Source organism: Bison bison, unplaced genomic scaffold (assembly GCF_000754665.1).
Source record: "Bison bison bison isolate TAMUID 2011002044 unplaced genomic scaffold, Bison_UMD1.0 scf7180017864519, whole genome shotgun sequence".
NCBI lineage: Eukaryota > Metazoa > Chordata > Mammalia > Artiodactyla > Bovidae > Bison > Bison bison.
In genome coordinates, this window is record NW_011495072.1 from 4,473,192 (window position 1) to 4,486,034 (window position 12,843).

General features: G+C 42.0%; 1 protein-coding gene across 8 annotated transcripts in view; it reads right to left on the reverse strand.

Moving 5' to 3' along the window:
- Nucleotides 1–5,320: 5,320 nt before the first annotated feature.
- MAB21L3 (mab-21-like 3 (C. elegans)) overlaps nt 5,321–12,843 on the reverse strand; it is a 28,675-nt gene continuing 21,152 nt past the window's right edge. For all 8 annotated transcript variants that reach the window (XM_010830735.1, XM_010830734.1, XM_010830733.1 and 5 more), the window contains one exon: nt 5,321–8,506. In XM_010830735.1, the coding sequence (XP_010829037.1) occupies nt 8,273–8,506 (234 nt within the window). In that variant the 3' untranslated portion in view covers nt 5,321–8,272. The remainder of the gene's footprint in view (nt 8,507–12,843) is intronic.

Here is a 12,843-nt window from a genome sequence, read left to right on the forward strand (position 1 = left end):
TTGCAGTCCAAGGGACTCTCAAGAGTCTTCTCCAACACCACAGTTCAAAAGAATCAATTCTTTGGTGCTCAGCTTTCTTCTCAGTCCAACTCTCACATCCATACATGACCGCAGGAAAAACCATAGCCTTGACTAGACGGACCTTTTTGGCAAAGTAATGTCTCTGCTTTTGAATATGCTATCTAGGTTGGTCATAACTTTCCTTCCAAGGAGTAAGTATATTTTAATTTCATGGCTGCAGTCACCATCTGCAGTGATTTTGGAGCCCGAAAAAATAAAGTCTGCCACTGTTTCCACTGTTTCCCCATCTATTTCCCATGAAGTGATGGGACCAGATGCCATGATCTTCGTTTTCTGAATGTTGAGCTTTAAGCCAACTTTTTCACTCTCCACTTGGGTTGGGCTAAATGGCCAATAGCATAGCAGATTAGGTGTTCTGGATGACCCCTTAACTGAAGGAGCTCAAATGCTGGGTTAACCTTTATAAATGTCTCCCTGAGATAGAATGAAAGCAATAAATCCATAGACCCACAAAATGAAGTAGAACTAGGAACCCTGGCAGGTGAGTGTCAAATCTCACTTTTACCCTGAGGGTTTGCTGATCCCTAGAGATCTGGACCTTTCATTGGCAGCTGTGCAAGTGTAGGGCCTGCCCAAGATGGGAAGTCTTATAGTATTCTCCTGCATAAATCCAGAGCTCAAAAGGCTATATCCTCAGAATAAAGGTGAACAAGAAATAAATCTGCCATGAAGAAGGCAACGAGCTTGCCTTGACCTTGGCACTGGGTGGAGGGAAATGAATCCTCCCAGGATTTGCAACCGTAAGCTAGCCTCAAATATTTCTGTCTGAATTCATCCATCTGTTGGCCTTGAAAAATCTCAAGCATTTAAATTTAATTTAAATGGACTTGGGTTGGTAGTACTCTCAGATAACTGGCAGAATTAAAAAGAAATCCTTTCTGGGTACCCCAAACAACTTCAGTCCAGACCTCAAACAATTCTCACAGGTAAAGTTTTAAATGCACAGTTTACCTTAAAAATTTATAAAACACACAAAGAAATAAGCTCTATGTCTGACAATCAGTTAAAAAAAAAAAAAGCAAACAACCAAAGATTTCAGATATTTGAATTTCAGATGTGGAATATAAAACAATTACGTTTAGTACACTTAAATGAATAGAAAAGAAGCTTAAAAACATGAGCAAGAATAAGAGATTTTAAAGAATGAACAGGCAGGCTTGAGAAATAACCAAAAAGGCCTAAATGAGAACTGAAAATGAGAACTATAACACTAAAATTTAAGTGGGTGGGTTAAAATTAGATTAGATGCAGCTGAAGAAAGAATTAGTTAACCAGACAACAGACTCACAGAAATGACTGACAATGCAGTTTTGAGTGATAAGAAGAGGCAATTTACAAAAGATGAAAGCACAGAGGGTAGAATGATAAACTCTCTTACGCCTTTAAACTGGGTTTCCCTTTCAAGTGCAATCTGGAGAGAATGCGAGGGAGGCAACTAGCATTTAGTATTAAATGCCAGTAATTTTTCAGAAACACTGGAAGTCATTCCTCAGATTCAGGCAGTTTAACAAGTCCAAACAAAAAGCAAGATGGGTGGTGGAAGGGAAGGGAAGAGAGAGGGAGAGAGAAAAGAAGGAGGAAGAGGAAGAGGTGGAGGGGGTGGGGGAAGGGGTAGGAGAGGAGAAGAAATTCAAAGCAGCCAGAGAGAAAAAGCAAAGTAACACCGAATAGTCTAGTGATCAACTTGTAAACAGCAACACTGAGGCTAGAGAAGAGAGTGGAAAATATCTTCAATGTGCTGAGAAAAACTGTGAGATCCTAAAACATAACACTCAGAAAAACTGTCTTTCGAGAATGAAGGCAAATAAGGACAGTTTCAGACAAATAAAAACAGAAAGCTTACTCTTGTGGACTCTCACTATAGCTTATGCCAGAGCATATCATCCAGGCAGCATGAAAGTGATCCTGAACAGGAAGTTTGAAATTCAAGGAGTAGCAAGTACAGATAGTGATAAATATGTCAGTAAAATATAAATGATAATTATTACTTATATTATTTATAAAAGATTATATTATAAAATTATAATATAATAAGATGTGGTACAATATAAATATATGAAAGTATATTATATTTATAAATAATAATAAAATATCCATTTTACATCTGTGTGTATGTGTGTGGAGGGGGGCGCCGTGGCAAACAGGCTAGAACCAAAATCCTGCCTCAGAGCAGCAGGTACCGTGGAAGGGGGACTGCAAGGAGCCAAGTCTTCTAGATTCCTTGTTAAGAGAGGAGAGGAAAGGCACTGGCCAACATTTGACTATAGAGTTTAGTCTTTAAGTATAGATTTGGTAACCCTTAAAAGGACAGAGATAGGGTATGAGCCTTTTAAACTGGTGTGGGGGGGAAGGAATGAAAAAAGCATTAATTTTTTAAAGGCAAGAAGGTGGTGTGGGAAGCAGAGCAAGAAATGGGTCAAATAGACAGACAGAAAGAAAGAAACAAGAGATAATTACATCCACATACATTATTCAACAGAAAAGATGTAAGTGGACTAAGCATTAGAGTTACAGATCTCAACTGTCAGATGGAATTTTTCAGAAAATCAGCCATTTACAGGAGATAGTTATTAACCACATCAGTAGCAAAAACATAACTAGGGAACACAATATATTTTTGAAAATATTACTTTTAAAAAAATTCTAAGCACCTCATGAGTTAAAGCAGAAATCGTGGTAGAAATTGATAAGTAAATAGAACTGAAAGAAGATGAAAATACGATATACCAAAAGAGATACAAACAGAGTGAAAGTTAAAGGATGTGAAATTGTGTACTAGGCATCAGGGAAACAAAGTGATGTCACTATATTAGTATCAGACAGAATCAGTGTTTAGGCAAGATATTTACAATAGTTTAAAAAAGATCACTTTCCAATGACAGAATCCTGGATTAACTGAGAAGATGTAAAAATCCTAAATCTGTATGTTCCTAACAATATCATCTCGAAGTATATTAAGTAAAAGTTTGACAGATGATAAGGAGAAATAGAAAAATCCAACTCATAGTGGGAGATTTTAAAACAACAGTCTCAGTAAATGTTGGAAAATGCAGCAAAAGGTAGTCTGTGATATACAGAAAATTTGAGCAGTACGTGATCTAGGTGACATTTCTTGAACATTGCCTGTCAACTTGTACCCTGAAGCAGTGCTAGACTAAAAAAGCTGGACTTGAAGGGTATCAGAGGATTGAGGCCTTTCAGACATCCCTGACTATAATGCAATATAGTTAGAAATCAGTAACAAAAACATAACTAGGGAACACAATATATTTTTGAAAATATTACTTTTTTAAAAATTCTAAGCACCTCATGAGTCAAAGCAGAAATCATGGTAGAAATTGATAAGTAAATAGAACTGAAAGAAGATGAAAATACAACATACCAAAAGACGTAAAATTTCACTAAAATGGTATGGACAGGAAATGTACATAGTTAGAAAAGCAGAAAAGCTGGGAAGCTAAGCATTAGTTTAAGAATTTATAGAAAGAACATCAGGATAAACCTGAGGAAAGTAGAGGGAAATAAAGACATGAGCAGAAATTAATGAAACAGAAAACAAGTATATAATGGATAAGCAATCAAAACTGATTCTTCGATTAGTCTCTAACAGATTGCCAAGAAAGATGTACACAGATGCATCAGAATTCAAATAGATAATAATAAAATATTATGAACAAGTTTGCCAGTAAATTTGAAAACAAATAAAATGGGTAGGTTTCTAATAAAATACAAATTGACAATACCTGCTTAGGAAGACATAGAAAACCTGAATATCCTTTATCCCTTGAGGAAAGAAATTAATAATTTAAAATCTTCTCACCAAAAAAAAACACACACACAAGGCCCAGATAGTATCTTAGGGGAGTTTTACCAAACTTTCAATAATAATTTATGCTTGAAATAGAAAAGAATAGAAAAAAATAGAGGGCACTTCCTAAATCCAGTAAAAGGAACAACTATAAAATTTTAGAGAACAATATAGGAGCATATGTCTGTGACCTTAAAAAAATTGGAATGATTTCTTAAACAAGACACAAAATGTGCCCCATTATAATGGAGAAAGTCAGTGAAAATTCACATCCGTTAAAATGAAGGATTTAGATTTGTGTTACCACCTCAGAAGATATATTGACATTACTTCATAAATTGAAACATAATTTATATTCCTTTAACCTGAAATTTCACTCTAATGTATGTATGGTTAAGAGACTTGAGAGTATCGGAAAACATGTATAAGACTGTGCATAGAAAGAGTTCTAATCACTGAAACTAGGAACAACCCAGAGGCCCAACTGACATAGATATATAAAATGGCATAATCTCACAGTGGAATATTATACGGCAGCTAAAAGGAACAACCATGCCACATGGGAGTTTCAAGGCACACTGCGGACATAGATGCAAACCACAGAAGACCTCATTCAGGATGGTTCCATTTACATAAACCTTAAAAACTAAAAAGACAATTGGGATGTACACAGGTCACATTTTCTTGATTCTAAAATATACTTTTTCACATTTTAACCTAAAATTAGGATGCATCTTACAATTTATGGTGTTTTGTCATTACCCTTAGGAGTACATTCTCTTTCTTAGACATGAAATAATGATGCATCTCACAATTGTTGAGGACTTAGGTTCAATGAAATATGGTAAAACTAGAGAAAAGCAATAGAATGATGAATGTAGAATTTGGGAGCACGATGACCTATGTCAAGGAGGGAGGGGCCTGAGGAACAGAAGAGGAACCCAGGACAATTCTAAAGAAGTGGTAAAAAAAATTTTTTTTACCTAGATATTGAGTATATTGGTATTTGTTTTATTATAACTCTTCAAACAGTTTAGACCCTCATATGTATGATATTTTTCACAATTTAAAAAGTATGAAGAAGTAAGGAAATGGAGACACATGTATAATTGAGGAAGCTGGAGAGAGAAAGGGGAGAAGAGATGCAGGTGATGATCAGGGGAGGTGCAGAGGACGCCACAAGAAAGACATGGGACAATGACCCCAAGATGCTAGGAGGCTTCAGCCCATCACACATGGAGACATCAGGAGAGATCTCTCTTCCTATACTGTAGCAAGAGTGACGAAGGAAAAGATGGGCTTAGGGAACATGTGGAGTGTTATGGGTATGTTTTCCTTGTGATGATTTCTAATTTCTCAATGAAGAATTTATCTGTGGGGTGGCAGCAGTCATCAGGAATGGCAGAGGTGCACAAATAGACTTGAGGAATAGGCATCTGAAATGCTAAACGTTTATTCAATGGTTACATGCCAGCTTTAAACAAACAGCTTTTTACATCCATCGTTCTCTTTATCCCCCCATCAAAGTGGTGAGGTATATGTTCTCTTATGATGTATTAGTTTCCCAGGATCACCATAACAAGACACCACAGACTTACACAGCATAGCTTAAACAACAGAAAATTGTTTTCTCGCAGTCTGGAGGCTATAAGTACAAGATCCAGGTGCCAGCATTGCTGGTTTCTCCTGAGGCTGCTCCTCAATTTTCAGGAGGTCATTTTTTGCACCCCGTCCACTGCGTCTCTTCTTCTAAGAACATCAGTCTTATTGGATTAGGACCCCACCCTAACAGCCCCTAGCTCTAAATACAGTCGCATTCGGATGTATTGGGGGTTAGGGCTCCAACATAGGAATTTTGGGAGGACACAATCCAGCCCATAACATTGCCCATAAAGTAATGGAGATTTAGAGAGGTTGAACAGCTTGCCAAGGGCATGCAGTTAGTTTCAGAAGTGGGATATGAATGCAAGCAAATCAACTGCAATCTCTGAATGCCAACCATTCCACTAAAAAAATAGTTGGGGGACGCCTGAAGAGTGGAGATGAATGAAAAAGGGGTTTGGGAGAATTAAAAAAAAAAAATCTGACCTGAATAAAAGAGTAATATTGTGAGATTTCTCAGAGCTGTGTAATCTATCCAAGGAAATGGAATAGATGAACGATCCTCTCATAGAGTCCGTTGCTAAGTTTGAGCTTTAACCAGAAAGATGGTAATTTTTTGGCCAAAATGGCAGGAAAAGAACAATTCAGCATCAGCTGAAGTCCTCGCCCCTTGGTTCCCTTTTTGCAGAGGCCAGTTTAAACTATGGGCTGAGAGGAGCGACACCTGCTGGGCTCTGCGCTGTATGGGTGGGAACCTGGCTCTTTTCATATGCAGTCCCTCACTGCCCTCTGCTGGCCAGTAGTAGGAACTCCCAGGAATGTGCACAGTTGTACTTTCTTCAAAAAAAACCACAAACTGTAGAGAAAGGTGGGAATTATCTACTGGAATCAGGCTGTGGAGTATGTCAGTCCCATTCCTTTCCATACACATACATACACTTCAGTTCAATGGTACAATCAACTTTCACTTTTTGGAATTCTGTGACTGTTCTAAAACTTGCATCAGCTGTTTTCATCATTAGAAAAATATATCTGCCACCTTCTCAAAAATGATGTTTCTCAAGAATATGAGAATTTGAATGCAAAATAACCAACAAAATATTGGTTTGCTCATAATTTCATGTTTTTCAAAACTATAAATTAATGGTATGCTTGTTCAATATTTTAAAACCATGATTTCCAATGTGACAATGCAAGGACTCCATACTTGCTTACGGCATTTTTGTAAAAATAATTGTACCATTTTCAAACATGACTTTTCTTTTAAAAAAAATCAGCAGTTCATGCTTTTAGAGATTATATATCTGGGGGAAATGTTCTAAGTAATAAGGGATTCCCTTGAATTGAGAAGCATAAATGAGTTTCAGAAGAAACTGAATCCCCCAAGAACTCCTAGAATTCCTTCTCTGTGTGCTTCACAGGACGTGTGGCCTTGATGATCTCAGTGAAATTCAAATACGTGGGCTCAAGTGTCTTCAGGGTCCCCATCCTAGTGTGGGTCCCCAGACCCCCTTTATACAGTTTCTAGAATGAACATTTAAAATGCAAATCAAGTCATGATACCTTTTGCTTCTGGAGAGGTCAAATGTCACACCTCTGATTTTAGAGTAAAAAACAAATTCCTTACCAGCTTTACAAGGCCAAGTGATCTGATTTATGCCAACCCCTGGCCCCCTTTCTTCCCTTTCAGCTGTTCGCAATTTCACCCTCTATTTCATGGCTCTATTTCAGTATTCTGTTTATTTCCTTTGGGGCATTTGCAATAATCATATTTATTTCAGGTGTTCATTTCCTGTCTCTACCATTAGGTGTCATCTGCATCAGGTGAGTCCTTGTCTACCTTGCTTTCACTGCATCCCCAGTACCTAATGAACGTATATTTATCAGTGAACAAGTAAGCAAACCAAGTAAAGCAAAGGAAGAAACTGAGAGGGGGGTGACACCAAAGTCATTCCATGCAGATCACAGCATTGAGTTCCTTCCGTAAGTAGAAGTCCCACCCCTGACCCACAGCATGGGAAGCCAGCACCAGGATCACTGCACTTCCACCTTCGACTCCATTACTCATCAAAACCATGCTCCCTTTCTTAGAGAACATCAGGGGACCAGGGAGACCCACAAGCTCCAGCCAGCATAAGGAGAGCTGGAGGGCACAGGGGCCACACAGGCATGCTAACCACCTAGCAGATGTAATCATTCAACCAGTTGTGCTACTGATCCTGAATGCGAACCCCAGCCACTAAAGCAACAATAAACGTTGTGTTGATCCAGCGCCTTCCCCTTGAAAGGGCAGCAGCACAGTCCCAAAGGCTCGCAGCCCTGCCCTGGGGGAGGCAAAGGAATAGTCCCATTTAACAAATGGAAAATCATGAGCCTGTGCTCAGTGGGCTGGAGAACCACTCCTGGGAAGCAGGATGATGCCTGGCCTTTCAGGGGTTCTCATTCTACATCTTCCCTGTCAGACAATCAGAGCCTGAGACAGGGAAAATAAACTCAGAACCATCATCAGTTCAGAATCTATGGCTCAGGGAAGCCCAGTGAGAGCCATCCCCAGAAGAGGTAGCTAGTGGGGCAGAAAGGCTTGCTTGGTTGCAGGGAGCGTGGACCAGACATCATGGGGCAGAAGTTCCCCCGCTGAAATGCTGCTGGGTAGATGTAATTTCCACTGCCATCTGTGGCTTCTCTCCCAGACAGGATCCTGGCATTTGACTGAGGAACCATCCATGGAGAGTGAGGTCAAGCTTGAATAAAATGTCCAAGAATGTCCCAGGCCAGGCAGCATCAGGGCAGGCTGATCTGGGGGTCCTTCAGGAAGAAGGCCAACGTCTGGGCCAGGGCGTCCAGCTCGCAGGAACTGGCATACTGCAGGAGGTTGCTCTTCCGCACGAAGTAATGCTTGAGGAAGCGCTGACTCACACACTTGTGCAGCTTCCTCACCAGGCGCAGGAACCCCCTGCTGAAGACTTGCCAGTCCTTGGGATAGGGGTACTTCTCACAAGTCCAGAAGAGCACGGTCTGTGGAAGCAAGAGGTGGTGTCTGACATCATCCTGGGCCACTGAGCAGGGTGTCTTCAGGAGCGTTCCTGAGCTCACGTGGCCTTGGGAGGAGGAGACAGGAGCCCCAGGGTTCTAACCGTGGATTCAGGATCCCCAGCCTCCTCCGCCTGGTTTCCCTGCCTCTTTGGTACTTTCTCCTCTGACTTTCTTACCTGGTATCACTTGGCCATCTGAAAGTCATCTCAGTCCATATGAGGATGAGATGGTTAGATGGTTATCACCAACTCAATGGACATGAATTTGAGCAAACTCTGAGAGATAGTGGAAGACAGAGGAGCCTGGCATGCTACAGTCCATGGGGTCACAAAGAGCTGGATATGACTTAGCAACTGAACAAAAACAACAACAGGTCCAAACTGAACTCCTGGCCCTGCCGCATGTACCTGGTGTGCTTCCAGGGCTGTTCATTCAGGCTGTTATGCAAGATCCCTTACCACCTCCTATCAAGTCCTGCCAATCCTCCTGCCTGTGTATTTCTCAATCCACCCACTTACCTTCATCACTGATAATATCATCCCCTGACACCCTGTGAGTGTCACACCCCTCATCCCCTGTGAGTCAGCCTGCACCTCTTCTAGGCACCATCCTATCTATTGCCATCCATATCGTAGCCATCGTGATCTTTTTGAAATATCAATCTATGTTTCTTCTTGTCTAAAATACTTCAAAGTCTTCCCATTACTTGTTAATTAAAAAATACAATTGTTAGCATGGTTTGGTGGACAAAGCTTGGCCCCTCCTTTTTTTTCCGGTCTCACCCTGTGTTCTCCCTCTCTCTCTCTCCTTCTATCCACGCTGGCCTCATTTCATGCTCTTGTTTATCACAGGGCCTTGCCCAACCCACGTCTTCCGTATGGAGCATTCTTCCTTCCCGACTTGTCCAGGAAACTCATCCTTCAGCTTAGACTTCCCTATGACACTCTCTTCATCACATTTATTCATTACATTCTCATCATTTCAGCAGCAATGATGACAGTAGTGGTCATTTTCCTGTGTATTTATGTGTATTACTAGATGGCAAGGGCTTCCCAAGTGGCTCAGTGGTAAAGAATCCACCTGCCAATACAGGAGATGCAGGAGACTGCAGGCTTGACCCCAGGGTTGGGAAGAGCTCCTGGAGAAGGAAATGGCAACCCGCTCCAGTGTTCTGGCCTGGAAAATCCCATGGACAGAGGAGCCTGGTGGGCTACAGGCCATGGGGTCACAAAGTGTAGGACATGACTAGTGACTAAACAACAGCTAGACAGCAAACTCCATGTGAGTGGAGAACAAGACCTATTTGTATTCACACTCATGTTACCAGCATTCAGCAGAGGGACTGGCCCATGAGAGGTAGTTAGTAAACATTTTTTGATGGAGTGAAATAATGAATTAATGTTTGGGTTTAGATACTGAGTATTTTTAAAATATAGTCTTTACTAAAAAGTAAAAGAGCAGTTTTAGGTTCACAGCAAGAGTGTGTTTTGATTTAGAGGACATTGTTTTGAGTAAATGAGTTGGAGATAATTTCATGCTAGTCAAGATAACCTAGATACAAAAACATGTTTTAATTCCTCTTGTAGTTAAGCTTTTATCTCCCTAAGCAAACAGAAGCACTTAAGCCTATTATAAGCAAGCCTCTGTGCCTTTGAGCAGGTTTAAGCATAAATAAGCCAATGAAAGATAAGTTCTTTCTTCACATGAAATTGCTATGGGGGAGGGACTTCTCTGGTGGTCCATTGGTTAAGGCTCCATGCTTCCAATGCAGGGGGCATGTGTTTGATCCCTGGTCAGGGAATTAACATTCTACATGATGTGAGGCAAGACCGAAAAAAAAAAAAGTTAAAAACCCAATTAAAAAAATATTGTTAGTGGGGGAAGCCTCTTTGGGAAGGATGTAACAACCTTCTACGAGGTGACCGTGACTGGCACATCCTTCCTGATGCTGTTTTGCAACCCAGTCTCTTCCACTTTCCCCGGACTAAAGCCTTGGCAAGAATCCTACACACTCAAGCCATCACCCAGGGTGGTGTTTAATAGCACATTGCCATCAGCCAAGTCCATCCCAGTGTCTGCACATGAGAGAATTCTGCCCTTGGAGCAAGAGTGAACAACGAGAGGAAAAGGCAGTCAGTACTGTTTTGGTTTCTCAACAAACAACCCCGCGCCCTTTTAAATGCCCACTCTTAAGAATGTTCGATTTTATTATGCCATGCAGGTGGGCTAAGGAAGACTAAAACGGAAGACATTTAAGGAGTTTCCCTGAAATCCTCTAGATGAGCTAGAAGTCACTGGAATACAAGTAAACCCTGGCTGGAGTACAGCTTTGAGAGCAGTCAAGGGTAGAAGACCCGTGGTGGCCCTATTCAATCTTCCTAAAACACTCATGCTACTTAAAGCATTTCTATTCAGCCTGACTGTGGAGCAATGAAGTCAGTGGTTAGTTAAGAGTATGAGATGTGATATGAGATAGCCAAGGGTTTCCTTCTCAGCTCTGACTCTTCCTAGCGTGGTCTGTGGAAAGGTATGTAAGAAAGAAGCTAACCCCCCCAAATGAATTAGACTACCTTCAGAAAATATGCATCCTCGATCCAGGAGAATAGGTGTATGTTTTTAGGGGGACATGCTTGGGGACACTTTAAGAATGCTGAACCAGAAGAGGAAGGCCTCGCTATATGTGCAAATGAGATGTTAACAGATTCTCAGGCAGGACAGGGAGAACAGGTTATCAGAAAAGACAGAAAGCAAAGCAAAAACTAGTGATTCTGCAGGGGGAAAAGAGGGGTGAAATGTAAGGTCATTCATGACCATGATCAGCAAGTATTTACTGCGCAATTACTATGTACGAAGCATTGGGAGAGATAAAAGGGTTTGGTACTAGCTGCCCTTCAATAGCTTGTGTTAGGAGTGAAAGAGTAACACGGGACGAGAAAACAGTCATCCACTGGATGAGACGGGGCACAGACAGGAGCGTGCAGAAGGGCACAGCACACCCCAGCAACCTGCGCTTTCCCGTGCAGAAGGTCAGGGAGAAGGGCTGACGCTCTGAGATGGGTAACAGCGGGGCTGGGGCTGTGCTGTCTGTAAGAGTCAGACACCTCCACCCTCAGTGTGATGCACATGGTATTATAGGAGTGTCCAGTTCACCAAGTATGGCTGGAACTTTGAGAATGAGGAGTTGAGAGTGTGATTAAAAGACCTCTCCCTGGGGTGAGCCCCTGATCCCTGAGTCCAGGTCAGGTTCTGCTGCCCTGCATCCTCCTACAGCAATGCTCCTCTCCTTCCCAGTATTCCCCACGTGGCACAGTTCCACGTGCACCTGTCTCCCTTGCTAGACCACAAGCTACACAAGAGCAAGACCATGTCGTGTTTGCTCAGCTTGCACCTCCATGTTTAGAGCACACAGCAGGTGCAGGGGCCAGGTGACTGGCCCACAGACATCTCAAGAAACATTTGCTGGGTGAATGAATGAGTGAGTGAATGAGTGAATGCATTCATAGTGGTCTAATGCTAAATCCTTGCCGGGGACCTTCCTGGTGGTCCAGTGGTAAAGAATCTGCCTGCCATTACAGGGGACATGGGTTTGATCCCTGATCTGGGAAGATTCCATATGCCTCACAGTAACTAAGCCCAAGCACCACAACTACTGAGCCCATGCCCTAGAGCCTCTGCTCCTCAACAAGAGAAGCCACTGCAGTGAGAAGAATAGCTCCGGCTCACCAGAACTAGAGAAAGCCCATGTGCAGCAACAAAAACACACGACCATCAAAAATAAATAAATAATTAAATAAAATTAAAGTTAAAAAAAAAAAGTGATTTGTAACCTGGAAGTTCAGGTTTGCTGCCATGTTCGTGGGGTAACCCCAGCATTTCCTGGTTTTCTCCTCTGCACAAAGTGTGGGTGTGTGTGTGCATGCACACCTGGGCTAGAGTGCAGACTGAATGCATGATAACATGAGGGAAAATGTGAATCCACCTGAGGTCTGAGCAGCTCACAAGATCTCACCAGACTGTAGACTTCTCCGGGGTAGAGAATGCATGCTGTAATTCATTTCTGAACCTCAGCAGGGTTGCTGGCACGCAGTGGGCACTTGGGTTGGTTTGTTGAGTGAAATAGGGGGAGAGAGAGAGACAGAGAAGGCAGTACAGAAAGGGAGTAAGAGAAGAGGGGAACCGGAAGAAGGAAGGGAGGAGGCGGAAAGAGGAGAAGACGGGAACCCTGGACAGGGCGGCTGTGGGCACGCATTGGGGCTGTTTCTACACACACACACACACACACACACACACACACACCGCAGAGAGACCCACCCCACACA